General features: G+C 40.8%; 1 protein-coding gene across 1 annotated transcript in view; it reads right to left on the reverse strand.

The window, feature by feature from the left end:
• NWD2 (NACHT and WD repeat domain containing 2) overlaps positions 1–18,681 on the reverse strand; it is a 61,774-nt gene extending 43,093 nt beyond the window's left edge. The window contains exon 1 of the mRNA XM_065699282.1: positions 18,531–18,681. Within this exon, the coding sequence (XP_065555354.1) occupies positions 18,531–18,681 (151 nt within the window). The remainder of the gene's footprint in view (positions 1–18,530) is intronic.
• Between the last annotated feature and the right edge of the window lie 7,707 nt (positions 18,682–26,388).

Genomic DNA, 26,388 nt, shown 5'->3' on the forward strand with positions numbered 1-26,388 from the left:
AATATTTAAGTGAAACCAAAACCAGAGAGCCTTGAGCAAGGCAGTGACTTGCTGAACACACATCTTCCAATGCTAGCTCTTGTGGATATTTCCTAAGCTGTTCCATAACCACACCGTCCTGCCCAGCCCTACACTTTGAACTGACTAGAATGCCATCACAGATCTCCTCCCCAGGCATGCCCTGTGTAATGCTGAGGACTGAACTGAAATAGCCACATATGCATTTATAGCCTTTCTGCCAAGTAATAGGCAATCACTGTTTAAACAGGACTGTTTGGGTGAGGTGTGATTTCTGAAGGCTTGTAGCTCAGTCAAATCACTGCCAGTTTTCATTAGAGTACTCCAAGGTGCTGCTTCTCAGCATGAACTATTTCCATGCCAAAATCTGACCTTCAAATACAAGCTGTTCTGCTATTAAAGTCACTTATTTAATTTCTAATAGGGAAAGCACATTTTACATTCCTGTGTTAGTAAACTGATGATGTGTATTTACAAACAGTTGCCAAACATTAATCTCCAGGATAAAATAAGTTATGGAAAATAGCCTAGTTAAAGAACATTTCAAAGCACATATTCAAGTGAACAGAAAGAGTTAACATGGAAGCGCAATGGAAATTGTCCATTTTTAAGCATCAGTTATTCTGCCCTAAGACCAAATAGTTCCTCTTCATGCTAGTGGTCATACTGGTCTGGCCATACTGGTGGCAGTGATGTGAATGGCTCTTCCATGCATTTGGGCTGCAGTCACATGGAGTCTTATTCAACTATGGCTTGACACAGCTGAATAAGGCAGTTGCTCAGCCCCATCCTTCTACTCTGTGTTGTGCAGGGGGTGCCAGAGTGTGGACAGTAAGCCCCATTCAACAACCTCAAATAAGCAGCACATTCAATTTGACAGTCTGTTCACAGAAATGTAACCCGCAAGTAACCTTACTCATGCATGATGCAAGCTAAGGCCCTCTAGCAGGGAAAATCCTAAGCAGGGAGGATGTTTTCACTGCCACTCTCTGACTGACAGAGGAACACCGCAGTACCCAGCTCACAGGAGCTGGCAGGAAAACTGCTGACTGACATAACAGGTTGAGGCAGGCAGCTGAACCTGGAAGAACCAAGGCAGAAATAGAAGAACACCAAAAGAAAAGCTACCCTTGTAGCTGTTTGAGGCACCACAGAAATAAATGCGATATGGGGCCAGAGAGGTGCCTGCAGGTTTCAGCTCCAGCCCATCACCCAGGAAAGAGCAGCTCCTTGTATGCATAGAACAATTTCTGTATCTTCCCCCTGTTCTTGATGTTCCTGTGCTTTACAGCGGGTCAGGACAGAAGCTTCCTGGGGTCTTGACCTCACCTCTTTCACAACCTACTTCTCTGCTAGCTTAGCCTTAGTCTCCTGTAGAAATGCACACAGGTAACATTTATTAACACGTAATGTTGGAGTCTCTTATGCATACAGAATTCCTGGATGAGCAGAGCATTTCTAATCTAGTCCTGAATCCACTAAGACACCCAGCCATTTGCTTTAAGAATTCCAAATGCTCACATTCAAGGGATGGGTAGGACAGTCTCCTGCCACAGGATTTTTTCAAATGCATTACAATATTAAAAGATATGGGTATTTTATAACCATTGTCCATTGTCTATTAACTGCAGTGAGGATCTCTGCACTTGAATTATCTGAGGATATGAGGCAAATAAGTAATTACTTGGCAGCAAAACCAAGTAAGGAACTGGCTGCCAGTCTCTTGTCACATAACAACTATTCAACTAAATTATTCCTTTTAAACTGCCTTTTTTACTAGTAATACACAACAGTATTGTCTATTACCCCTGCTACTAAATGCTTTCAATACTAGAAGGTAACAAATGTACGTAAATATTATGGAAACCTTGTCTCTGAAAATAATATCATAATAATAAGCAATTTGCATTTCTATAGTGCTTTTCACCTGAGAGTCTCAGAGCACTTTGCAAGCAATGAGTTTGAATCATAGCAGCCCTCCAGTATCTAAAGGGGGCCCTACAAGGATGCCGGAGAAGGACTCTTCATCAGGGACTACAGTGATAGGACAAGGGGCAATGGATTTAAACTTAAGCAGGGGGAAGGGTTAGATATAAGAAAGAAGAACTTTACTGTGAGGGTGTACAGTACAGGCACAGGAACAGGCTGCCCAAAGAAGCGGTAAATGCTCCATTTCTGGCAGTGTTCAAGGCAAAGCTGGACAGAGCCTTGGGCGACATGGTCTAGTGTGAGACGTCCCTGCCCATGGCAGGGGGGTTAGAACTAGATGACCTTCAGTTCCTTTCCAACCCAAACCATTCTATGATTCTACGTAGGTAATAAAAGCAAAAATGACTTGAGCTACCTAGTACCCTTGCCTTCCTAGAAAATTAAATCCATAGACTTGTCATTTCCTTCCTTTGGGGTTTCTGTGAGTAGAGAGCATTAGAATAAGCATCCAGAGCTTCCCAAGAGTCTATTTAGGCAGACTAGGAATAGTAACAGGTTGGTTTGGCTCACTTCTTCCAGTTTCCCCTCCCCAAGCAACACTGCCAACATTGCAGTCTCTATCAGCTCTCTATGGAAGGCAAGTGAGAAACTGGACAGACTGAAGGCCATTCATTAATTAAATTAAACCCTATAAAGTCTAGTAACCCTCCAAATAAATTCTGACTAGCAAAATACTGCAAGATTACTGTGATGTATACACACTGTGATGTGTCCTCTCCCAGCCTGATGGTGATCATGAGATGTGCACAAAGTGTGCTTGACTCTTCTGGACTAGGGAGGATGTAGACTGCAGTTCTTCAGCTCAGATGTTACGCTATAGCCGCCAGGCTATTGTGTAACAACATTGGTGACATCTCCCTCTCCTCAACCTTCTCAGTGCTTAAAAACCCCAACAACTCAACAACCGTGGGCTGAGCATTTGAGCCCAAAGCAATGGTTGCTTGGCATGAAAGCCAGAAATAATAATAAAAAATAACATTAAATAGTAAGTAAAGCTGAAATGTGTCTCTCAGTTGTGAAGGAATGACAGGATGTGACTTTGTGGTCTACACTGGAACATTTAAACAAACACATTATCAAAGTAAAACACCTAACTACCTCAGCCAGGATTCAAAATGTAGGACATAATTATAAAGCTAAAACTTCAAGTTGCAGCAATAAGCTCTTCTTTTTTAGTGCCAAATCAAACAATATCCAATTTAAAGAGATGTAGTATTAAAACTGATTTCTCTGAAATTTTCCCTACTCTCAGTTCTATAAGATGACAGATTTAAAACAACACATATAGGATATGTATTTCTTATTTTTTTAATTATAATGTTTAATATCTGGCCACATTTCATAGTGCTATTATGCTTAAACAATATTCTGTATCTTGACTATTAATATGATTAACCAGTGCCACCTATTGGCTTACCAATAACACCCAGTTACCAATTTATATGTATAAAAAATGAGGCGACTAGTAAAATCAAAGGGGACAAGGCCCAGGTTAAAATACAGAATTTAGGGGAAATATCAGCATGGAACTGACCTGACAGAGGGAAAAGCAAATACCAAGATTCAAATTTTCATTATTCACTCATGATTGTGTTCACAGTTTAAAACAAATCTTGGTTTCTGAGAGGTCTGAGTTTCATTACATGTACAGTATGCTTACATGAAACAAATTTCAAGTCTGACCCAAAGGTTGGTGATGTTAAAATGGAAAGATCTGTTAATCTCAGCAGATTTTAAATGAAGGTCTACATTTGTGGCACATACTGAAACCCTAAAACTTTTGATGGCTTACTGTCTTCCACAGTTTGGATGAAATCCTTCAATCCATAAATAAATTAATAAATAAACAAACACTACATACTCCCTGAACCTAGTGTGTATGATTTTGGTGAGGACTCTGATGCAGAATTTTATCTCATAATGTATCCTAATAAGTAACCTCACATTATCCCTTAGGAACACAGCACCTGAACACAGTTCCTGAAGAAAAAAGGAAGAGTTGAGTTGACTCAGAATCCTTTGCCAATATTTGTCCCCAGATTGCAGCCTGGGATCCTATGCATCCTTGCATCCCTTAACTATGATTTGTGACAATCACTGCAAATGCAAATGCGAATGCACAGTGGGAGCTTTGGCAGCGCCATGGGTTGAAGGCAATATCTCCACAGGCAGAGAATTTTGCATTCTGCAAACTGCATAAGTGGAAGAATTCAACAAACTCTAATTCTGTCATTTAATAAAGCAACCTAGGAAAAGCTCTTGAAAACATGACAATTCACAAACAATTATCGTTACACAATTAAATGATGTGACAGGAGAAACTGAAGACGCAGCACATTTAGAGACACAAAAATTAAGTCTGAAAATTATCTCTGCACAACACCAGAGCTTGTTACAACTAAGAAATGGAAAAGAGCAAAGCCCGCAAAGACAAGAATTTGCAACTATAATGAAAAGTAATGTGAAAGAAAAACTTCCTGTGAAATCTAAAAGAGGACTCTTGAGTGTGCTGTGCAAGAATGTGTAACAGAAGACATAAAAAGGGCCACTGCAGTAACAAAGATATGTGCCAAAATTCTCCTAGTTCATCTAGAGGTGTCAACTCACATTTCAAAAAATCGTGGAATTATTTAGAAAGCAGAAAAAAAAGCTGTGCAACACTAGAAAATGTTTTTAACAATTAAGTTGTATATACTGCAGTAGCTTTACTTTTTTTTTTTTTTTTTTTTTCTGGCATCACTAGACCAAAGAGAAAATAATCAGAGCATGTTACTAAAGCACTTGAGGTAATGGGGCAGTGGCAATCAATAAAGAAATGGGATGTCACAGACTTTCTGCCTCCAACTGAACTGCAGATTCAAGTGCTGGAAGCCAGCAAAGCAGTATATTGTAGGCTTTGAAAAGGCATAAAGCAGAGGTGGGTCATAAAAAACCACGAGAAAGCAGGGCTCATAAAAGCACATGTATTTCACAATACAGGCTGGCACAGGCCCATTAAATACACCATGCTCTGAAGAAACGCCAATAAATACTCCCATGTGACTTTACATCTGGCAGTGCTGCAAACCTATGGAAGAGCTCTGCAAGCACCGTTGACTCTCTGTTAAAATTGGCCCTCCCTCCTCTAAATGCTCTGTTTAAGTTCACAAGTCACAAAGTTCTAGTCCAGGTCGTATTCTTCCTTAAGTATGGTGGAACATGACCATGGCTTGCAACACTATAAAACTGCTGAAGTCAGTTGGGCCAGCTGGAAAGCGTGACTGATAAATGCAGCTTACTGTATGGGCTTCAGGTGAAAGACGTAGAAGACTTTAATACCAGCAGATGAAAAAGTCTTGAACATGACATTTGTGGGTGTGCAGAGACACCCACAGAAGAAGTGAAAGGTGCTGCTTGCTATCAGTGCAGTAAGTCTGCATCGATAGTTTTTCTTTGCAACAGACTTTTTTCTTGATGCTAAATGGAGAGGACTATTAAATAACACCACTGCACAGTCAGAATAGTTCTTGGCTACTGTAGAAACAGCTATCAAAGATGAAGAAAGTACGTGACAATCTCAGCAAAGGAGAGCAGCTGCAAGAGGACTATTTCACATACCACCAGACAACTTCTACCTAGCTACAACCACCCACTTACAGGCACTGAAGTACAACAGTTTTAAAATGGATAATTCCAGGTGGGGTCTGCACTAGAAGTCACTGAACATAACCACATAATTCATAAAACTGGCTCATTTTGATGGATTATGTAACGTCTGAGAGGAAAACAGTGATTGACATGGAAAGGAAGTGATTTATCTTACCTCCGTTCTCCCTTACCCTTTCCAATTCCAATGATTCATCTAAGCATTATTTTTAGTGATGATTATATAATCCAGTTGAAAAGGCCATTTTTAATAAATTCTAGAATGTATCTGCTTTTATGAGTCAAATATTCTTCTGATACCTTGATATTATTAGATATTGTTTTCTTGTTCCAGGTTTCATTTTTCTGTTTGCTAATCACATTTGCTTGATGATATATATCAAGGTAATAGTAAATTTGCAGTTTAACCATCTTGAGGAGTTAGTAATTGAAAAAGGATATGTTCTAGTAACTTGCTCCATTTGAGAAGCTGATGTAATTGAAACAACTACTTTCAGTTTCTCACAAATATCTTTCACCAGTGTGATACAGCAAATAGTATTTGAAGAACTGCCAGAACTGGCATATGAATTAAATCAGTCAGTGACTGAACTACAGACTGTCTTCCAAATTAGTACTTTCAAATTACTTTAGCTGTCTTCCACAACTCTTTCCTCTTATTTTCACAATAGTGTTACCCAATGATTTACAATTACCTTTAAAGGAGGATAAAGATCTTCTATGACATTATACTCTCAGCAGCAGTGTAGAAAATGTCTGGCTTCATTTCCATTTCTTACACTGCCAGACACTATCAGTCTTTCTCAGTGCCTGTGAAGATACTTGTCCCTTGGCCACAGAATAGATGAAAAGATGTGCAAGCCATCTTTTATCTTCCAGACCTACAACTGAATCCACAGCTGGGGATCTAAATTTTCTTATTTGAAACAATTTTCAATTTACATAATGACTATGAGGAGATGACTGTGGTATTAACACTGGAACAATACACCAGCAATGGAATTACTTAATATATAGTATTAAACTTGGTTTAGTTTTTTAGTTGTTTATTATACATGGTTTGATTGCTTAGTGGTTTAGTTTCTCAGTTGTTTATTCACATGGTTTGATTGTTTAGTCTGAAGAAGAGAAGCCTCAAGGGGGACCTTACTGCTCTCTACAACTACCTGAAAGGAGGTTGTAGTGGGGTGGAGGTCAGTCTCTTCTCCCAGGTCACAAGGGACAGGACAAGAGATAACAGCCTCAAACTGCACCAGGGGAGATTTAGATTGGATATTAGGAAAAATTTCTTCACAGAGAGGGTGGTCAGGCATTGGAACAGGCTGCCCAGGGAAGTGGTGGAATCACCATCCCTGGAAGTGTTCAGAAACTGTGCAGATGAGGCCCGCAGTGATACGATTTAGTGGTGGCCTTGGTAGTCCTGGGGTAATGGTTGGACTTGATGATCTTAAAGGTCTTTCCCAATCTAGTTGATTCTATGATTCCATCGTTGATTACAGAAAGTATAAAATAGAACATTCAGACTTAAAACAGGTGGAATGTAAGGATATAATCTGCATTTAACTCTGTGTTCTAAAGAAAGGAGGAATGAATGATCATCTGTGTCTTCTACATGTCTTCTGTTCTCTTTTGAAAAATATTTTTAATTCATTGACTGACATTAAACAAATCTGACGAAATGATATTAATCTCAAATATAATGAATACCCTACATGAGAGTAAATTAGCAGATAAGTAAGAGAAATCCTGTAATATTTACATGATTTCCCTCCTGGGATTACTCCTCCCAGTCATAAATAAAGCCCCAAAGGAAAAACTGTAACATGAGCTATTAGACACTTCATAAATGCCTCATTTGCAGGAAAGCTTCCCCTGAAACACAGGCCATTGCAGGACAAATATCCACAGTAAAATATTCTTTATGGGAGTTTACTGCTTTATATTATCTTTTGCGTGGATGGATATATCGGTTTCCTATCATAGTAAAAGGATGAAGAGGCATTAACGGGATTTGAGACATTTATGAATAATGACATACATTAGTGAAAGTCAATGAAACTCATTCTAAGCAAGGAAATTTTCAGGGAATTTTCTGCCTTTGGTAATTTTTATTGATGAACAAACTTATTTTGTGTCTGTGTATGTTGCTGTAAGCCCTAGCAGTATGCTGTACAGTCTGCTTTCTTATGTCAGGAGTGGCACACATATGTTTGATCCTGCTTCAGAAACAAGGACAGATCCAGAGGCCTCAAAGAGGTCCCTTCCAGCCTTCCAGTCTGTGATTTGCACTAATATAAAAAACTGATTAATGAAATAACTGCCTGAGGTCCCATAGTGCTCTGTTACAGCCACATAAATTTATGGCTGTGGTTTAAATTGTATGACATTTAACTCAATGACACTCCTTTTGCTAACTATAGATTGGTTAATTATTTATAATCCCATGTTGTAAACTACTTGCTTTTCAAAGTAAATCATCATACAAACTTGATACATCAAATTAGGGATCACATAAACAGGAATGCTTCAATAACTTGCTTCAAGAGCATTGTATAATTCCTGATCACAGTTAAATGTAATCCAATAGGTATGCAAGTAAATCAAGGCCATTATCAAACAATAATATGATTTTATAATTTTCCTAATGTTTTTCAGTAACCACAGGAAGAGAGAATCAAGACATACTGCTCACTGCTCTTGGTGTCTGAGCTATCAGGAATACTATAGGGTGGAAAATGATGGAGAAAAATAGGCATTTTCTTCAGAACAAATTACTCTTTCTTGCCAGAACAGTACAGACTATGAATCCAGCCACCAGGACCATTATCAAGAAAATATTTTTCTTTTGATGTCTTTTCTAGAATTTGTGGGTCCGTTATTAAACATCAGTAGATATGAAAAGAAAAAAAAAAAAAAAGATTAAGTCCTTCCTTTTTAAAAAAATCACTTATCAAGCAGTCATACATGATTTATGTTATGTTTGATTGTGACAGTAAAGGAAAATTCTCTAGATGTGTCCTGCTGGCATAATTAGGTGTAGAAACTTCTTGGTAATAACATAAACCTCAGATTAGAGTCCTGTATGACACACGGGACTCCTTTACATTAGAGTCCATACCTTAGGCTCCTTAGATTACTGAATACTGTAATGTCTTTATTTCTTAGTATGGCTCAGTTTTAACAACCCCATAGAAATAAGGACATTTAGATAACTAGATCTTCACAGTTAACCTCTTTCTATATACCAATAGACAAAAATTGATCATTATGATGATGGTTTTGGATAAAGTTATTCTTTTAGGTAGATCTGCTTTTAGGTACTGCTACTCCACAGATATTTCCACTTCTGGTTTTTAAGATCTCTTCTTTGGCTGAATGCACATGGTCTTGTTCATACGAAATTCCTACTGAAGTTAGCAGGATTAGGCATTTCACTGTGCAATAATCTATCTCAGGACTTGGAGAGGTTGTTACAGTACAAAGACTATTGACTAACTAGTTAAGCAACTAGACAAATTCATGGAAGGATCTCATAGATTATTAAATACATATATCATTCTTCCCCTGTTGTGATCTCTTATTCTTTCATCACACATATGAAACTGCCAAGGTCAGAGGAGGACCTTTGCTCTAACTCACTAACTCCAATTTTACTGCATTTGATTCTCATTTATCTTACATGTAAGAGCTGACGTGCACAACTCGGCAAATACAGATAACTCCTCTCATCTAAAAGTATTAAACCCACATGGCTACTCAATGGTTCTCAATCATTTAAAAGTAACCTTAATCTAATAAAATCCAGTCAGTGAGATCGTCTGTGAATAAACATTGAGTTTATTCAATTTATAGTTTTCAACTATAGTTTTCAGTTTATTTGGGTAGCACCAGGACTTCTGTTACATATACTCTGAAGTGCCAGTCATTTTTTCCTACACTGCATGGTCAATTGCATTGCATCAACCCTGTACAACACAAACAATACTAACTAACAGATAATCTACACTGAAACTACTATGCTAAAAGAGATTTTTGGAGGGTTCACAAAAGCCATTTATTTTGCCAACGATTTTTAACTTTAAACTTCTATATGCTTCTGAATGGCTGTTTTGTACTTGATTATCAAGTGCTGCAGCTTCTAAGAAATGCAAATGCTGTTTAATTATATGAACAGATCAAAGGGCCTAGGCTTCAGAAATGCCCACCAATAGCAAATACTACAGTAGGGGAGCTCTCTGAAACTGAAGCTGTCCATATACGTCTCTTAGTCATTAATGCTCATTTAATCTTAGTGTTTGGTAAAATGTTACTAAATAAAGACTCTAAATAGTAATTTTACAGATGACACTGCTATGTGTCATACACATGCTGTAATAACTGTATGTCTCAACACCTGATTCAGGTAACAAAAAGTTGGAGGACAAAGCTGGAGATCTGTAAGGTATGAGTGAGGCAGTGAAAGTACTCTATTAATAAACATTTTTGAGTGTCTACTCATACCACAGAGGCATGTTACTATACTGAAGATTGTAGCCATGCCACCACAAGCAAACACTAGGAGAAGGTTGTACAAGAGTATCTGTCACGCTCTGACAGTTTGAAATCTGATCTGTTCAGCTATCTCATCAGTCCCAATGACCAATACTTAGAATGTCTCTGGATTAAGTCCAGTGTGGAAGTCCTGCCATTTGCTAGTCTTTCCAGTTTCTGGCACCAAGCGTATTTTGGACATCCTGATAAATCTAGTCTGTAGAGGTGACTTTTTTTTTTTTTTTTTTTCATCCAGATCCTGTACAAGAGTGACTGTAGCTGCTCAGGCATAAAGTCTGTCCGGCATACTGCCTTGTCTTCAACAACGGGCAATAGCAGATGCTTATATGGAAGCTTAAGGCCAGGTCAAAGGTAGAGGGTGGCATGTAATTATGGTAGTGATCTGGTGGCTTACAAGAGGTGCATGTGGTACATCTTGCTCAGCACAGGAGCCTGCACATGGCACCCTGTACAGACTCGGGGCTTCTTCCTCTTTACCTTGTTACACTCCTTGTCTTTGGCTACCTGTGATTTTACACTATTCTGCTTTTGACTGAAGAGTTTGTAAATAAAAGCCTCTCTATGATATATCGAAATTAGTAAGAGTAGCATCAGGCCAGTGGAGTTACTTTAGAGCTGCACTTGCAAAACTATGATTAAATTTGTTTTTCTAATTCCATCTATTATTATCTTTCTGTAATTAAAATTCCAGTAAGGTGATAAAGCAATTGTCTTGAACAGCACTGCCTATATTAAAAATTGCCAGATTTCTTTGTATTCCATACACACGACTATCTATGACTACACTATATTTATATCTACCACCTTCAATATATTAAAACCCCAAATTACTGCTAGCTAAGTATTACTAATGTATTATTACTGTCGCCTGAAAGGACATCTTATTATGAAACACTCTTTCAGCAGAAGAAAATTCAAAGAAATTTCAGCTGACAAAAAAATGCAGCTCAGGCACTGCCCTCGTATCTTGAATCAGAAGTTCAGGAATTCCTTGATCAAAAGTTCTCTTTCTGTAATCAGTATTTTAAAATTCTCCAAAACCTGGAAGTCTAATGTAGGATTTTCTCTTAGGTATTTACACATCTGTGGACACATGCATATGCTCACATAGTGTAAGTTTCTTAAAAGGAGTTATTTCTTTGCAATAAGCTTAGAGACAGGATGCCAAGTTATGTACCCTTTGTACTACACTGTTCTTATGTGATTACACAAATCCCACCACCAAATACACGTGGTCTCCTTGAAACACAGCCTCAGAAATCCTCTTTAGTTTGCTGTGCAGCAGAATGTGGTTCAGCTGAGAGGTCATCCCACTGTCCTTGATCAGGCAAGAAAGCAGCTCTTCTGTGTTGATGCACTGACTGTAAAGCTGCTTTGCACTGTGCTGTCTCTCAAACGTAGTCTCACACCTTGCTGAAGGAATAATTCACAATAAGGCCTCAACTCAATACTACTGCTGTCCATCATCTATCATATTATTTGAGAAATTAGCATCACACAGAATTTGCACAAGTGTTTCATTGTCCCTCACTGTACTCAGAAACTGTGTCAAGTGTACAGGGGCCTTAAGTTCCTCTTTGTGTCATTGAAAGGGTAGCCACTCTGCACAAGAACACTCCATGCTCCAGTGTCCCATGTACATCCTGACTGCTCTGTATTTCTAGTTTAATAAAAAGATGCATACATTTATACATATGTATATACACCTAAACTACAATATAAGGAACCAGTCTAGTGTGCCAATACATCTGAAGAAACAATGCAATATTTGCAAAGTTACAAAGGAAGAAAAGAACTTGTAGGTTCTGCTCTAACAGTATTTCTCCAATACTAAGCAAAACAGTCATAGAACCTAAGCCGCAGGTGCATACCAACCTGAATGTTTACAAGTATACTTGCGGATAAAATCTAAACTCCTCTGTAAAACTTTTACAAAAGCATTTAACAAAACCCAGGCTGTACTTCAGTAATACTAGAATTACAACCTTCTGTGATGCCCTTTGAACATGAACACTCAGTTCTCACAAGGTGTCTGAACAGCAAGTTTGAAAATAGCCTATGAGTTTAATAAATCAATTTATAACATTTTATACAGTTTGTACTGTTTTACATAACTTGGGTGTGTATGAGCGTGTGTGCGTATACACGTATATAGAAACATATACAAAATTTATAGAAAAAATATATTTTTTTTATTAAAAAAGAATAGTCATGTGTTTAAAAATTTCAAGTGCTGCTTTTTAAGTAGATAGCTTAAATAACTAATCCAAACTTTTGGAGCTGATAATTTCAGATGCTGCTAGCAGGAGATAACTGAGTTTCACGTAATTTTTCTTATTTTTTAGTATCAAGACAAAAGAACAAAACCAACAAACTTGGCTACTGTTTTACTAAAAAAGAATCCCACATCTCTTATCTTAGTCTTATTCCCCAAATACACATCCCATCTTTTCAGTATGTGAGCAAATCCTTAGCCCAGCCCCCAGACTACCTAAGCAAAGAACCCACAAAAAGAACAGGGGACATAAAGAGCAGTTCTTCTCATACAGTTTATCAACAGTTTCTTGAGTTTATCTGCCTGGCAGAATAAACTTCAATTCAGTCTCCTGAATTCCTGAATTCCTCTAACAAGAACAAAGGCTTCAGGATCTGCTTGACAAAAAATCATCTTGTACTGGTTCTGCTTGAGATGTACCAGCCCTGCCTTTCAAAGAAAGTTAAAGCCTACGTAAGACTTGGTCATACAGTTTTATGCAGAGTCAGCTCTTGCCTTCTGTTCTACATTACTAACAACAGAGTTGCTCTGTGGCACAAGATGAAGAGAGAAAACTCTGCATAGAGGCAGAAATACTGAAAATGGCAGGCTTCTGTCCAACCTGATGAACTGTAGGTATCTCTGACCTCTGGGCCTCCTGAAAGAAGACATGTTTCAAACCAAGGCCCACACCAAACTCATGTACTTGAACCACGTTGCTCTCCCAGACTCTAAGATACTCAGCTTTATTTCTAAAATTATTTAACTTATTTTTTTGCCGAAGTGTAGCTTGGTTTGTAGATCTTAAACACTACAGTGATGTGCGTCACGTAAAACCATAAATAGGTACAAAGTTAGGTAACCAGAACTAACACTTAGCATAAAAAAAGTCCTGGAGTTATTTGTCTCCACATCTCCGCAACACCTCCCTTGCAATTTCATACCCTTGAACATCTGTGTTTTCCTTTAGCTAAGGAATAAATTCCACCCAGATTATATAAAATTGTCTTTATAAAAAGATCTTCATGCAATGTATCTAAGTAGGGACACCACATGGTATTTTGGGGCTGACCAAAATGGACCGTCATTAACTAAGCATTATTCTGGCTTCGGAGAATTTTTTGTACATTAACATTTCCTCAATTATATTTTTCTTAATGGAAACAACATTTCAGATAAAAATAATATAATACACCTGGAACATGCTATGAATGCAAGGTTCTACCTCTTATTGCATATGGCAATAACTTTATAATTAATGCAATCATAATTCTTCATCTGTTGAGTTACCCGCCCTCATGTTCAGTAGCACCACACTACAAATGCGCATAACTTTTTCTTTCACATACACATCAACAATTTGCACGCAATTCCTGCAAAGCAGCCTGCAACAATAGGTCCAAACAAAAATATCATTAAGACCAATTTCTGCAATCATTATTTATAGGAATAATCCTTTTCTATTCAGCAAAACTAATTGCAGGTGAGAATTTTGCTCTATGTATCATGAGAAAATACATAAATTTGGTATCAGACGTTTGTACTTTATTAGAATTGAGTGTTTTTCAAATTAATACAATGTTTGGGATGATGTATGTCAGTGGAAATAAACTAAGTTGAACAACTGGATAACCACTGAAGAAAACTGAAATTCATTCCATAGTGTTAGATAAGGAAATCTCACTCAGGGAATCTATGGAGAATCTTGTGAAGTTCCAGACATCCAAGTTAGGTTTATACAGTGCTTGTACAATGGAGGCATTAAAGTTGTGGCACTCTCTTGTATTAGAATAAGATCTTCACTTTACATTCCTACATGTATACATAGCTTTTCATACTTAAGATTGTTAATCATGCCAAAACTAGTATTAGGGTTTTTATATGTAGTTGGGCTTACAGTTTCATAAAATGGGTACTGAAGACATAAAGCCTGTAAGGAACATAGACTTTCTGTATTAAAAATGGCTGTTAAAAAAAGCTTGCTCATGATCTCATCACAATTGCTTCTGTTTGCATAACAGAAATGTTTTGAATGGCTAAAAAAATGGCTAAATCTATTAACTGTCAACATCCCTTAAAAGCCATCTTGTGTTGGAACTTAGGAAGTATGTAGAGGTGCTGCACAGAGAAATGACTAAAAAGTATTAACTATCAAGATCCCGTAAAAGCAGTCCTGTGTTGGAGTTTAGGAAGTATGAAGAGATGCTGCACAGAAGACAGTAAGAAGTAAGCAGTATGCAGCTGAAATAATGGATGGAAAGGGGAGCATCCTTACCATGTGAACTGCTAAATGCAACCCTGTTTACACTTTGAAAATAGACTGGCTAACACCACCTATGTCAGAACATGCTCATATGCTATATAAAGGTATTATCCTGTCTTCAGTGGAACCACCTGTGCTTAGGATTTGGCTTTATACATATTCCACGTCAGTACATTTGTTTGTCTCTACTATATGGCAGACATGAAAGACACCTTCATAACCAAACCCAAAATTATCAATGTCTTAACTAATCAAAGCAATAACAAGACCTGAAGTTGAACTAGCAAAGAGCTAACTTCCCCGCTATCAGAAAAGCCAAGAGAATTTTAAATTTTCGTAATTCTGACTGTATGATCTAATTCACAGGATCTCATTTTCAAGACAAATTCCTAGTTCTCATTAAGGCACCAGCTTCAAGCAGGGCTTGTAATATTGTCCTTATATCACCACATAATTTCTTGAAATAGCAAACTTTGCTATTTCAAATGAATTTCTGTTTGAAGTAGTGATGGGAATCATTGGAATGTGCTGAACCTATATAGGGCTGATGTCACAGCTCCATGTAATGGGACTGTATGGAAGTTGGTACTGTTGTATTTAATATGAACTGTGTATTACTAACAGGCATCTATTCAGGCACTGCTGAGCAGCAGAGAAACTGTCATTAACTGACTGCTGTTACAGTCCACAGATTTCTATATGCAACAGGAAAAGCACTTATTACAATCAGGTGAATATAACTTTCCTTATCACTCTGAAGCAATACAAATACCTTGAGAAAACCAATTAATTATTTAAAGCAAAATCATCAACCTCTCTTAGCCAAAATACATATTTAAAATATGCATGCTTATATCTACTGAAATGAGAAAACAGACTTATTTATAGTCAAATAATAAAGCAAGTTCAATGTTTCTAAAGATCAGATCATCTTCAATGATATGAAGATTGATTAATTGATATAAACAGTTTGAGCAAGACGATACTGTTAATTGCCAAGGGAAAATACAGTTTCAGTTATCTACAAAATGTCCTCTAGAAAACAAGAGCCTGTAAAATGAAGCAATTTTGTGCCTATTACCCATGCTCACTGATGTCACTTACTGGTCTTTTCAGGGATTTCTGTTTAAGAAGTTTTATAAAAAAACATCTTCCTACCTGCATAATAAAAATATAATACATTTCCATCGTACTAAAGTCTGTGGACACCCCATCCCTGGAAGTGTTCAAGGCCACGCTGGGTGGGGCTTTGAGCAACCTGGTCTAGTGGAAGGTGTCCCTGGCCATGGGGTTGGAACTAGACAATCTTTAAGGTCCCTTCCAATCCAAGCCATTCTATGATTCCACGAGTCTAAGTTTGTAAAGAACAGACCAAACACTGATTTGCCAGAGTTCTCCAATACACACTTATTAAACTAACATAACTCAAGGAAACTACTTTCAAGTTTGTACACTTCAAGTTGTAGGTAAAATTTTCTTGTGACTGGTAGCAGGATTAATCCCTTGGCTGCAGTGTCACCACAGCTCCTACAGGCACAGGGTGCAGCCAGGAATATTCTGTTCTGGGGACTCCCCATCACTTTCAGGAATGCTCTGCATCAAGACAAATGCGTACAAACTGTACTGAAATGCTGGAAAATACCAAAAAAGGCCTTGGTCATGCAAATACACACAGTGGCTGAGGGTTTAAATATACTGAATGGTTTACTAAGTAGGAAGAGTTTAACCTCTCTTTCCAGAACTCTTGCATTGTGAACTCTTCTAGGCATTTTGCCAACAGCATTTCTCTAAGTACTCCACCAGATGATACCTAAGCACCATTGTAGGCTACCTGTTTATCCATACACACTTTCTTTAAGGTCACATGCAGTTAGCAGTACTTCTGTGTTAGTAGCATCACTGACAGTCATGATGGTTTCTCATCGTTTAGAGTCCCTAAATCATAATCAAAACCATAATCATAATCAAAAGTTCATAATCAAAATCTGTAACCACTCTCAAATGTCTGTCCCATACTGTCATTTTATAAAGTGGGAGCCATGCTGCAGATAAAATTTTGGACATGAGAAGTATTAATTGTGACCATGTGAGTCTGCAAGGAAGCTAATGTAAATAACCCTAAACTTATTTTCTTTCTCTCAGTGTTTGTTTGGGTTTTTTTTAAAGCTGAAATTTTCAAGTAACAATGCAAGGGTAAAACCCTGCAAATGGATTATATAGGGCTTAAAACCTCAACTTTTAGAACAAACTTAGTTTTTTTGTTATTAATATTTTAGCAAGTATCTAGCTAACATACCAAGCTATCCTAAATGCAGTTCACATCAAATATGGAGCACTTCAGTTAAGGCAATGCTGGCAGAAATCTGTTACTAATGAAAAACGTATCTTCTAAACATCCGCACCAATTTTCTGTCAGAGCCAAATTAACATTTTTTCCTGATTATCACTATTTATCTACGTTTCCTTAGTTTGCAACAATATACTGCAAGCATTCTCATGCTCTCCATAAGGAATGGCATCTTTTAATACACACAGGTTTGTCGGATGTGAGAGCTGAGGGTTTCCTTGCGTTGAGAGCAACTTGGAAGACCTGGAGGTGTGGGAATTCTTCAAGGCAGTGCTTTGCCCATTTTTGTGCATGTGAGCGCTACTTCTCATACTCCCGTAAGTAATAGTGCCAAGACAATTTTCACTTCAAAATTTAAACTCTTCTGTGATTTCAGGCATGGTTTTCAGACCTCTGATGTTTGCACAGAAGGTGACAGTATTGTTGAATTAGAAGTGTTTGGGGGGGGAAGGCAGTGGGTGGTGGTGTGAAAGAGAATTGTGAATACCGTGGGCTCATTTTTACAGACAAGAAATGTCATAGGTGTGAACGCTTAATTTATTGTTTCCGTGCTTCGAGTGGGAATATGCTTCAGCAGCTTCAATCTTACGAGTGGGAATGACACCTCCTGGATGTATGCAAATTCCTCGTATCAAAGGGTAATTTTAAAAATAGCTTTAAGTAGCAGGATGCCTAATTAGTTCAGATACCGAGTATGCGATCCCGACTTTATTAAGCTAAAACTGCAGGTTTCAGTGCCAGCTTCCTTGGAAGCCGCGTATGACCGCGATCAAAGGATCATATTTGCTGTAGCCTCAGCGGGCTAAGACCTGCTTTCACTGCGCTGTGAAATCAATCGGGAGCTCTATTAACCGGCCTCCCCAGGAGAGCGCCACAAAACGTTCCCCCAGAAGAGCTTCCCCTTCGCTAGGAGGCAGATCGTTTCCCTGTTCCGACCCCCCGCCCCGTGTGCCCTGCTGTTCCGACACCGCACAGAAGACACCACCCTCCCACCTTCCCGCCCCCGACCCGGTGCCTTTTACACCTGTCCTTTACGGTCATAAAACTTCAGGAGCGGAGTACATCGGCGCCTCCAAAGCCCGCTCCATCCGACACCCAACAACTCGAGCAGCTCAAAGCGCTGCCACCCTGCTCCACACCCCCGTCGCCCCGTGCCCCCCACCGCCCGCCCCGCCCCGCCGCCCCACACGGTGCCCGGCGGCGAGGAGGAACTGCCCCGCTCCCCGTTAACCCGCTCCGCTCCCTGTGCTCGCGCCCTCGGGGCTGGCTGCGGAGGGGCACAAGGAGCCGGTCTCGGCCCCGGTGAGGACGACCTGAGCGGAGGTGCGCGGCGCTGCCCGGGAGCAGCACCAAAAGCCACGGCGGCCCGGCCCGGCCCGGGGAGCGGCGCGGCCGCTGCGGGCGGCAGGGGGAGCTGCGGGGCGGGCGGAGGGGAGCGGCGGAGCCCGCCGGGCCCGGGTTACCTTCGGGATTGGCGCTGATGAAGACGCGGACGCTCCGGCTGCTCGGCACCAGGTGGGACGGCAGCGCTGAGAGGTTCCCGGAGAAGGCCGCCCGCCGCAGCGCCGCGTCCCGCGGGCAGGGCACCCTGCCGCCAGCCCCGGCCGGCCACATCCCGCCGCGCTGAAGGGCGATCCTCGCGGGCGGCCGCCGGGCCCCGGCTCAGGGCAGCCCCTGGACCGGCGCGGCAGCGGCGGCGCTCCCCACCGGCTTGGCAGCGGCCATGCGGACCCTCCGCCTGCCCGGAGCCACCGCCCACCTTCTCGGTGGCGGCGCGGCGGGGGCTGGAGCCGCCGCCCGGCGCCGGGGCGCGGGGTCAGCGAGGAGGCAAGCGGAGGCGAGGCGCCGGCCGACCCCCGAGCCGCTCACCGGCGGCGGTCAGCGGCGGGCGGGCCGTGGGAGGAAAGTTTGCGGCGGCGGCGGCGGGACGGAGGCTGCCTGGACGCCGGCACCGCCCGCCCCGCCTGCGGTAGCCGGGGAGAGCAGCGGGAGGCTGGGCGGTGGGAGAGCCGCTCGCTGCGCGGTCGGGCCGACGAGTGCCTCGGGTGTGCGGTGTCCAAAGCAGGGACGTCACCGGCAAGGCTGAGGGCGCCTTCCCTCCTCCGAGTATGTCACAGCCCCGGCATCGGATTTTTATAGGAAAACTGCTGCCGGCGCATCCTCTGGGCTCTGAGGAGTTCAGAGCCCTTCTTGTGTTTTGTTCTGTAATCGCCTGCACGGGAGTCCCACCTGCTCAGTTACAAAAGAGAGATGCTCTTGATGCTTTTTTCTTTATCTCCCTTTTTTTAATCAGTTATTTATTTATCGGAATAAATGAAAAGCCCCGGTTTGAAGAATGAAAGAGGAAGGAAGCAGCGAGGCCAGCCGCCGGCGGGATGCGGTCCCTTTGCAGCAGTCAGTGGCGGGGCATCCCGTCGGGCAGCGCCGATGAAATATTCAGAAGGGCGGCGGGGTCGGGCCGCGGCTCTGCCGTGCACCGGGGCCGGTCCCCGCGGGAGGGCGGCGGCGCGGAGCCTTGCGGAGCGGTGGGGTGCGGAGCGGCCCCAGCCCCAGCGGGCGGGCGGCCTTGGGCGAGCCGCAGAGTTTAGAAACCTCCCGGGGAGGGGCGGGCAGGCAGGGACCTGGCAGCGAAGCCGAGAGGAGGGGCTGGGGGGGCAGGGCAGGGGTGGGCACGGGGGGGGCCGTCAGCCTGATGGATCTGGGGCCGTGGGAATACCGCCTCGGGAGAGAGACGCAGACTCCGGCAGAGGGGTTTGCAGCTATTTTGGCGTGCTTAAAAGCTGCAGAGAAGTGTCTCGTATGGATAGTGTCTATATAGTCTATTTCACGTGCTGTATGTGATACAAAGCTGGTTTGTGTATTGACACATATTACATACATACAATACACTACGTATAATGTATATCAACCAACCTCATCGTGTATTTGTACACAGTATTTAAGAGCTGGGGTGTCGTCGTCCCCACCGTGCTTTCTGCACTCATCTGCTGTCCCCCCGCGTCCGCTGTGGCAGGCAGTGTCGGCAATAGGGGAGGCTGAGCTGGTTCAAGGAGGTAATGCTACTAAAGCAGGCAAAAGCAAACTGCTCAGCTCTTCTTCAGTAACGAAGGTGACAGCCAGATGGGTGCCTTAAGTATTGCTGAGCAAATTTTTTTAAAATCTGATTTCTTAAAGATGCAAGGCATATGCAGAACTGCATCCCGTGGTTAGCTGCATGTGGGTATAAGGGAGTAATTCTGTTGGTGCTTGCTAGCTGTTGCTTTATTGGTTCTGCATCCTGTAAATTTTAAGCCAATTTCAACCAACTCGGGCAGATTTGAAGATAGTAATTCTGAGAGTTAACATTCCTGTAAGTTCTGTGACCATAGCTGGGCAAGGGAGAGTGGGCTTATCTGCAAAGAGAAAAAATATGCAGTGTACATTTTAGTCATTAATATTGAAATGTCAACATTGGACAGAGGGATTGTGCCATGGTGGAATGGAATGCCTAGGAACTGGAAAACCGCGCTTTCAAAATGTATATTCCTGTAGGATTCAGTGTTATCCAATAAGGAGCAAATCTCAGTTGAAGCCTTTCACAGTAGATACGCATGTTTCTCTTCTCTGTGGATTGTCTGATGCTCTGTTTAAGACAAGCCTTAAGCTTGGTATAATTTGGTTAAAAAATCTGACAGTCATGAGATGCAGTTCCCTAGGAAATGAGGCTTCATATATGTCACTGCTTACAAATCTATTGGTCTTATCTGCACTTTGCTTACCCTTTGTATAGCCAATGTGCTTAGACATGCCTTTTTCTGGCTTGTGTCATGAACAGGTAATTTCTGCAATACAGAGCTGAAAAGCAGCTCCTCAAGGCTGCAGACAGTTAATGAATGCACAGAGGAAATGATTTAATGTAGGTTGCATTACGTCTTACATGCTTTGCTGGGACCAGCCTTCAGCTGGGCTATCTCCTTTCCTTCTCCAGCATGAAGTACCAGGCAGTTCTTAGATACAAATGTGCTTGTAGAAGCAGCTTCTGGTAAGGATGCAGAGAATTTCACTTCATATTGCTGCTGCCTTAGTGTTACCATCAATAAATTTCTCAGACAGCTTCTTTGACAGATGAGGCTCATTGACCTACCCCTTTACCATACCAGCTGTAACACAGTGTTTTTTAAGCCTGTTTTTGGCAGTCAGTCATCTTTAACAAGTTGAAAACTTGAGCTTGCATAATTTGAATTCTTTTGGAATTTTGCCTTTGACAGTGTTGACAACAGCATCAGCTTTTAGCTGAATATATTGTCTCATGAACCCAGGCTGAAGGAAGTGGGGCCAGGCCTCTCATTTCCGACTGTTCACCCTGTCTGTTGCCTGGGCTTTACGGCTCTGTGGCAGGCAGAGTTGTGTTGCATGTGAAGCAGGTAGTCCATGCAGCTTGCAGGCTCCCGCTATGCAGGTCAGAATGTGTGCTGATCTATATTACTATTTTGATCCGTAAACTGGATTGCCTTTATGCATGACTCAGCTTCCTGCCACGATATCTGCCACCTCTGTGGAAGCTGAACTGGACAGATGCCTCAGAGTGGTAATCTCTTCAGCTGCCCCGCTTCAATCTGTCTGCAACTGGGGCTCAACATCCTCAGATTCAGCACCTGTGAATATAAAATGCTGGGAATGAAGTACAGTAAAGCTGAAATGGAGAGGATAAAGTGATTACAGAGAAACTAATCTGTTGTGTTACCTGAGACTTAGTCTGTATGAAAGCACTCTGGGTTAACTAAGTTTGGAGATTAGTTGGTAGCTTTTCTTAAATTAAAAATATTATTTTTTTAATTAAATGAAAATTAAAATAATATAAATGAATGCTATGTAAACCCAAATACAAATCATACTGCTGTGTTCATTAGAAAACACACATCAAAATTATCCTCTTCCATACTGAATAACAGATTTTCTAGATTTTTCACTTAGGAAAATGTACTGCTTTAGAAATGGTATTTTAGAATTGGTGTCTGTATTCGATTTCCAAACTAGTTACATGGAAACTGCCTGAGCAGAGATTCTCATCCTGTAGAAAAGATTGCAGAGCACTGCCTGAAGGCGTGATCCCCAAACTTTTGCACTGACTTTACTGTCCTTGGGCAGATCTTTGGTGTCTGTCATTAACATTAATGCAAGAACTATCTTTGTGCTGAACAGGAATAAAAACAAAGGTCTAATTCTGCAAGTGGCTTTATATAAATATGGCTGGTAGTTTGATCCTGAAAAAACGTAAATCAGTAAAGTAGCAGGGAATCTTTATTCATATGCATTCAGTATACATTTTTTTTTTCCTTTTATCTGAATGCTTCTTGGTGATCATTCTGGCCTTATGTGCTTCAAATTCAGATATATTTAAATGAAGCTACAGAATGCATCTGTTGGTAAAACACATAAATTATCGAAGTTATTCCTGATGGCCTGATCCTGCTGTAATTCAGACAGATCAGTTCCACAGGAAATGGTAAGACTCTGGAGGCAGAAAGAAGTGTGATATGCTCAGTAGTCCTGATCCAAATCCATGGAGATCAGTTACTAAGTTATTTGGCTTAAACCCACCGTGAATAAGGGTTTGCAGTTTACAAACAACTTTCTGAGGCATGTCATTCTGAGTTGAGTTTTGTGTAAAAATGGGCATTATATTACATAGCCTGAAGATCTTGGGAAGTAACGTGAGTGATACAGGCAGTTGTGATTCAAACTGTGAAAAATAAATCTATTCTGCCTGAAAGATCAATTTATGTTTTTGTTCATATGTGCTCTTTTGGAAATCCAGTATCACGTATGTGACAGGCACATAATAGTGGAGAGGTTTTTTTTAATACCTTTCAGATAAAGTGTTTTGCCCTGTACTAAAATGCAGGCAGTGAAGTATGACCTAGGTACTTAAAATACCCATCAGTTCTCAGGTGTTTGGAGCCTGGTTCTGCCAGGGGCTGCATGTTGAGCCTTCCTATTGTCTTCTTTCCAAAATATTATCTATTTGCAGGGACTGGGAATGCAAAGTTTTAGATCAGGTCAAAAATCAAAGTTTAAGGGTCAGCAAATTGACCAGCATTTCCACTTTTCATGTAGAAGCTAAAAGACTCTGGAGTTATGTCTTTTGATTGAATACTAACTTAAAGCCGAGTGGCTTTTTGCCACTCCCTAGCAAGCTGGCCCAGTTTTAGGAGCAGGCAAAGCAGGCAGTTGCCTAGAGCGACAGACAAAAGGAGGCAATAAACTCCCGTTTTAAGCAAGCAAGAGACCCTGTGACTCTGTGCCTGTTTCTGCCTGTTTAATGAGGACTTGGAGTGTTCCCCAGGCGTCAGTCTCCTCGGGTTGCTGAGGTGCTGAGACTGAGCAAGCTCTTCATCACCAGAGCCATGGCTGCAGTGCTGTTGTTTGAATCTCCCATCTATTTGTTCTTGTCTCTGCTTCAGCTTCCTACTGCTGAAATGTGGGGAGAAACTTTCTGTGCTCCTTCTCTGCTCCTTTTTCTTGACAGTGCTGTATTACTTTTGCTGGGGTGGTTGGATTGGCAGTAGTGCAGGGGCAGATGTGCTGAGACTAGATAGCTCACAGAATTCATGCTTCACTAAAAAAAACACCCTGTTATTATTATCCTTGCAAATTAGGAATGACAGGCTGCTGAGACTTACTGAGTTTATATTTATATCAAGAAACTGATTGCAAGAAATAAGAGATGTCTTAGGAAATCATACATGGGTGCTGGGTTCCTGTAAGGGCCCTTTACAGCCATTTCAGGGTTGTTTGTTAGCTCTACTTGATGTAGACTTCTATTTTCCATCTAGTATCAAGTGCTAAAAATGTTTGTTTCCTTCCCTTCTTCCCTCATTCTTGTACTCTGACACCTCTAGGCTTTTGGGATGAATCTCTTCCATACTGTGAATAAGTTGCCGGATCAGGCTTTGCCAGTAGACTCAGTGGTAGCTTTCAGTCTCACTGACAGCATGGTTATAAGCTGTAATGGAGAACCTGTCTGGAGTGATGGTCATTTCAATATGCCTCTCTTCAGAGGAACTACTTGAGCAGCAGAGTTTTGTGAGCTGACTGCAAGGTTTGAGAGGTGATGCTGTATTGGTTCGCATCAGGGTCAGTTCAGTTTTGCATGTCATCCAAAGGTATACACTGAAAGCACTGGTAAATTGGCATCCACCACACATCAAGATCCCTCATAGCAGGGTAGGAAATGTGTATGAATTACACAAAAAAGACCATCCAGTCTTGTAATAAGAACTAAGAGTTTGGAAAGCATATTACATTTCATTAGACCTTGCAACTTTAGTCAGTCACTGGGTCACATCAGGAGGAAATTTATGGGAGGCAGATTATCCTATATTTGCCCACTGGAATGTTCTTAAACTTTCTCTGAAACACCTACATTACTACATCCAAAAAAAGGATGCTAAACTTTGGTCTCATAAAAGAAGGACAAGTTTGAGTTTCTGTGTTTTTTAGTCTAGGAATACATTTTTCCTGTGGGTGAGCTGTAATGAAATTCTGGTAACTTCTCTGTGTTCTCTGCACAATTTAATAATAAAAAAGTTTTCTTTTTCCATTTTCCTATTTTGCTTTTGAATATACACTGTGTTAAGTCTTCAAACCAAATCATTTTCACAAGTGCTAAGGAGGGGACTCCAACCTGGAATAAGAGTTCCAAATATAGAGGCATAAGAAAGATCCTGATATTCAGTGATTATGCACTTGTACAATATACAGATTAATTTATATTAAAAGGAAAACAGGGAAGATGATAGCTCAAAACCTATAGCTCAAAGGTTTGTACCTTTGTAACAATGGTACTTCATTCTTGCCTGCAAGTCCCAGTCTTATTTGCCAGTGGGTGCTGGTACAAGGAATTTCGTTTTACCCTAAAAACAGTGCACCACCAGGAATTGCCCTTAACCTCTGGAATGACAATGGTCTGGAAATGGAAGAGGGCTGCATGAGTTTTCTTCGTTTCTTTCTTCTTTTTAAGCTTTAGAAATTTTCTGTTTTCTTTGAAACCTAACAAAGCAAACATAGCCTTTTCTCTTAAAATGTTGTAAGCATCTATACCACATCTTTATTTTTATCTCATGTCACACTTGATTGAAAGGTTCTTCACAGCTAAAATAACGTGATGAAGGCATGGAAATTATTTGTATTGTAATTTTTACTGGAAGCTTTAAAGAGATCTGTTTCTTCATAGAGAATTAGTGTTCTCTTGCACACATAAATAGATGTACGCTCCCTAAGGATAGACACACAAGTACATGCACAGTCAAAAGATACTCAAGGACTTATGGATTGCTATATTCACACAGGGAGTATGCAATAGTAAGATTTCCAAGTTACTTGTTCGAATTTGCCCATACAGCTTTAAATTTTACCCTGTTGCACACATACATTATAGCAATCTTTAATTAACTGGCCCAGTTCTCTGTTTTACCATCCTTTGACATAGCTCAGTGCTGAAAAGAGGGGTGTTAACTTAACAGAATTCAACTGTTGATCAGTGTACATTTGGTGGCATACTTGCAGCTCACCATTCAGACTCTGTTAGAAGACAGAAGTAGTCTTTCCTGAGCTCTTCCATGTAGTTTCCCAAGCTAGTAAGTATATAAGCACTTCCAAAAGCTGAATAACACCCAAGACAGAAAGTTTCATTACTGAAGCATGCTTGTTCTGCTGAAGCACAGGAAAATTAACACCTAATGTATCCGTTAATTTTGGATGCCCTCTCTGAGATACCAGATACTTTTCAAAGTAACTGCTATTAGATGTTAGCTACAAGACACAATTTTTATCAGCTTCGATTGCAGCTGACAGTGTTCAGTGTGTTTGTCTTTTAATCTTCAGACTTCTATGTCAGGTGCCCAGAAAATGAAGAACCTAGAATTAATGACCACCCCTGAAAAACTTAAATGACTTAATTAGCATCCTAGGAAATCTGCAGTGGAAGCCAGGATGGAATGTAGTTCTTTCCCTGCCTGGATCAACATTCACTTTCTTAGCCATGAAATCATCTTTTATTTTCCTGTAATTCCTTGCCTCATTTCTGCACCTCCTAACCTCAGCTAAAAATAAATCAGCAATCTGCTTGGTTTTATGATCCTGCATCATCCTTAAAGGTTATCCATACTTACAACATAGGCAAAATATGCTTTCATGTGTTTTTAACTTACCCAATGAGCTGCAATTTCCCCCCTTGGCTCACCATGACAGTCTTCTCACATGCTCAGTCTGCTTCCCTAAGGACTTTCCCCTACTTCGCTCTCCATTTTTTATCCCATTCATGTTGTCTCACCCCATCCT

Source organism: Lathamus discolor, chromosome 1 (genome assembly GCF_037157495.1).
Source record: "Lathamus discolor isolate bLatDis1 chromosome 1, bLatDis1.hap1, whole genome shotgun sequence".
In the NCBI taxonomy this organism is placed as follows: domain Eukaryota; kingdom Metazoa; phylum Chordata; class Aves; order Psittaciformes; family Psittacidae; genus Lathamus; species Lathamus discolor.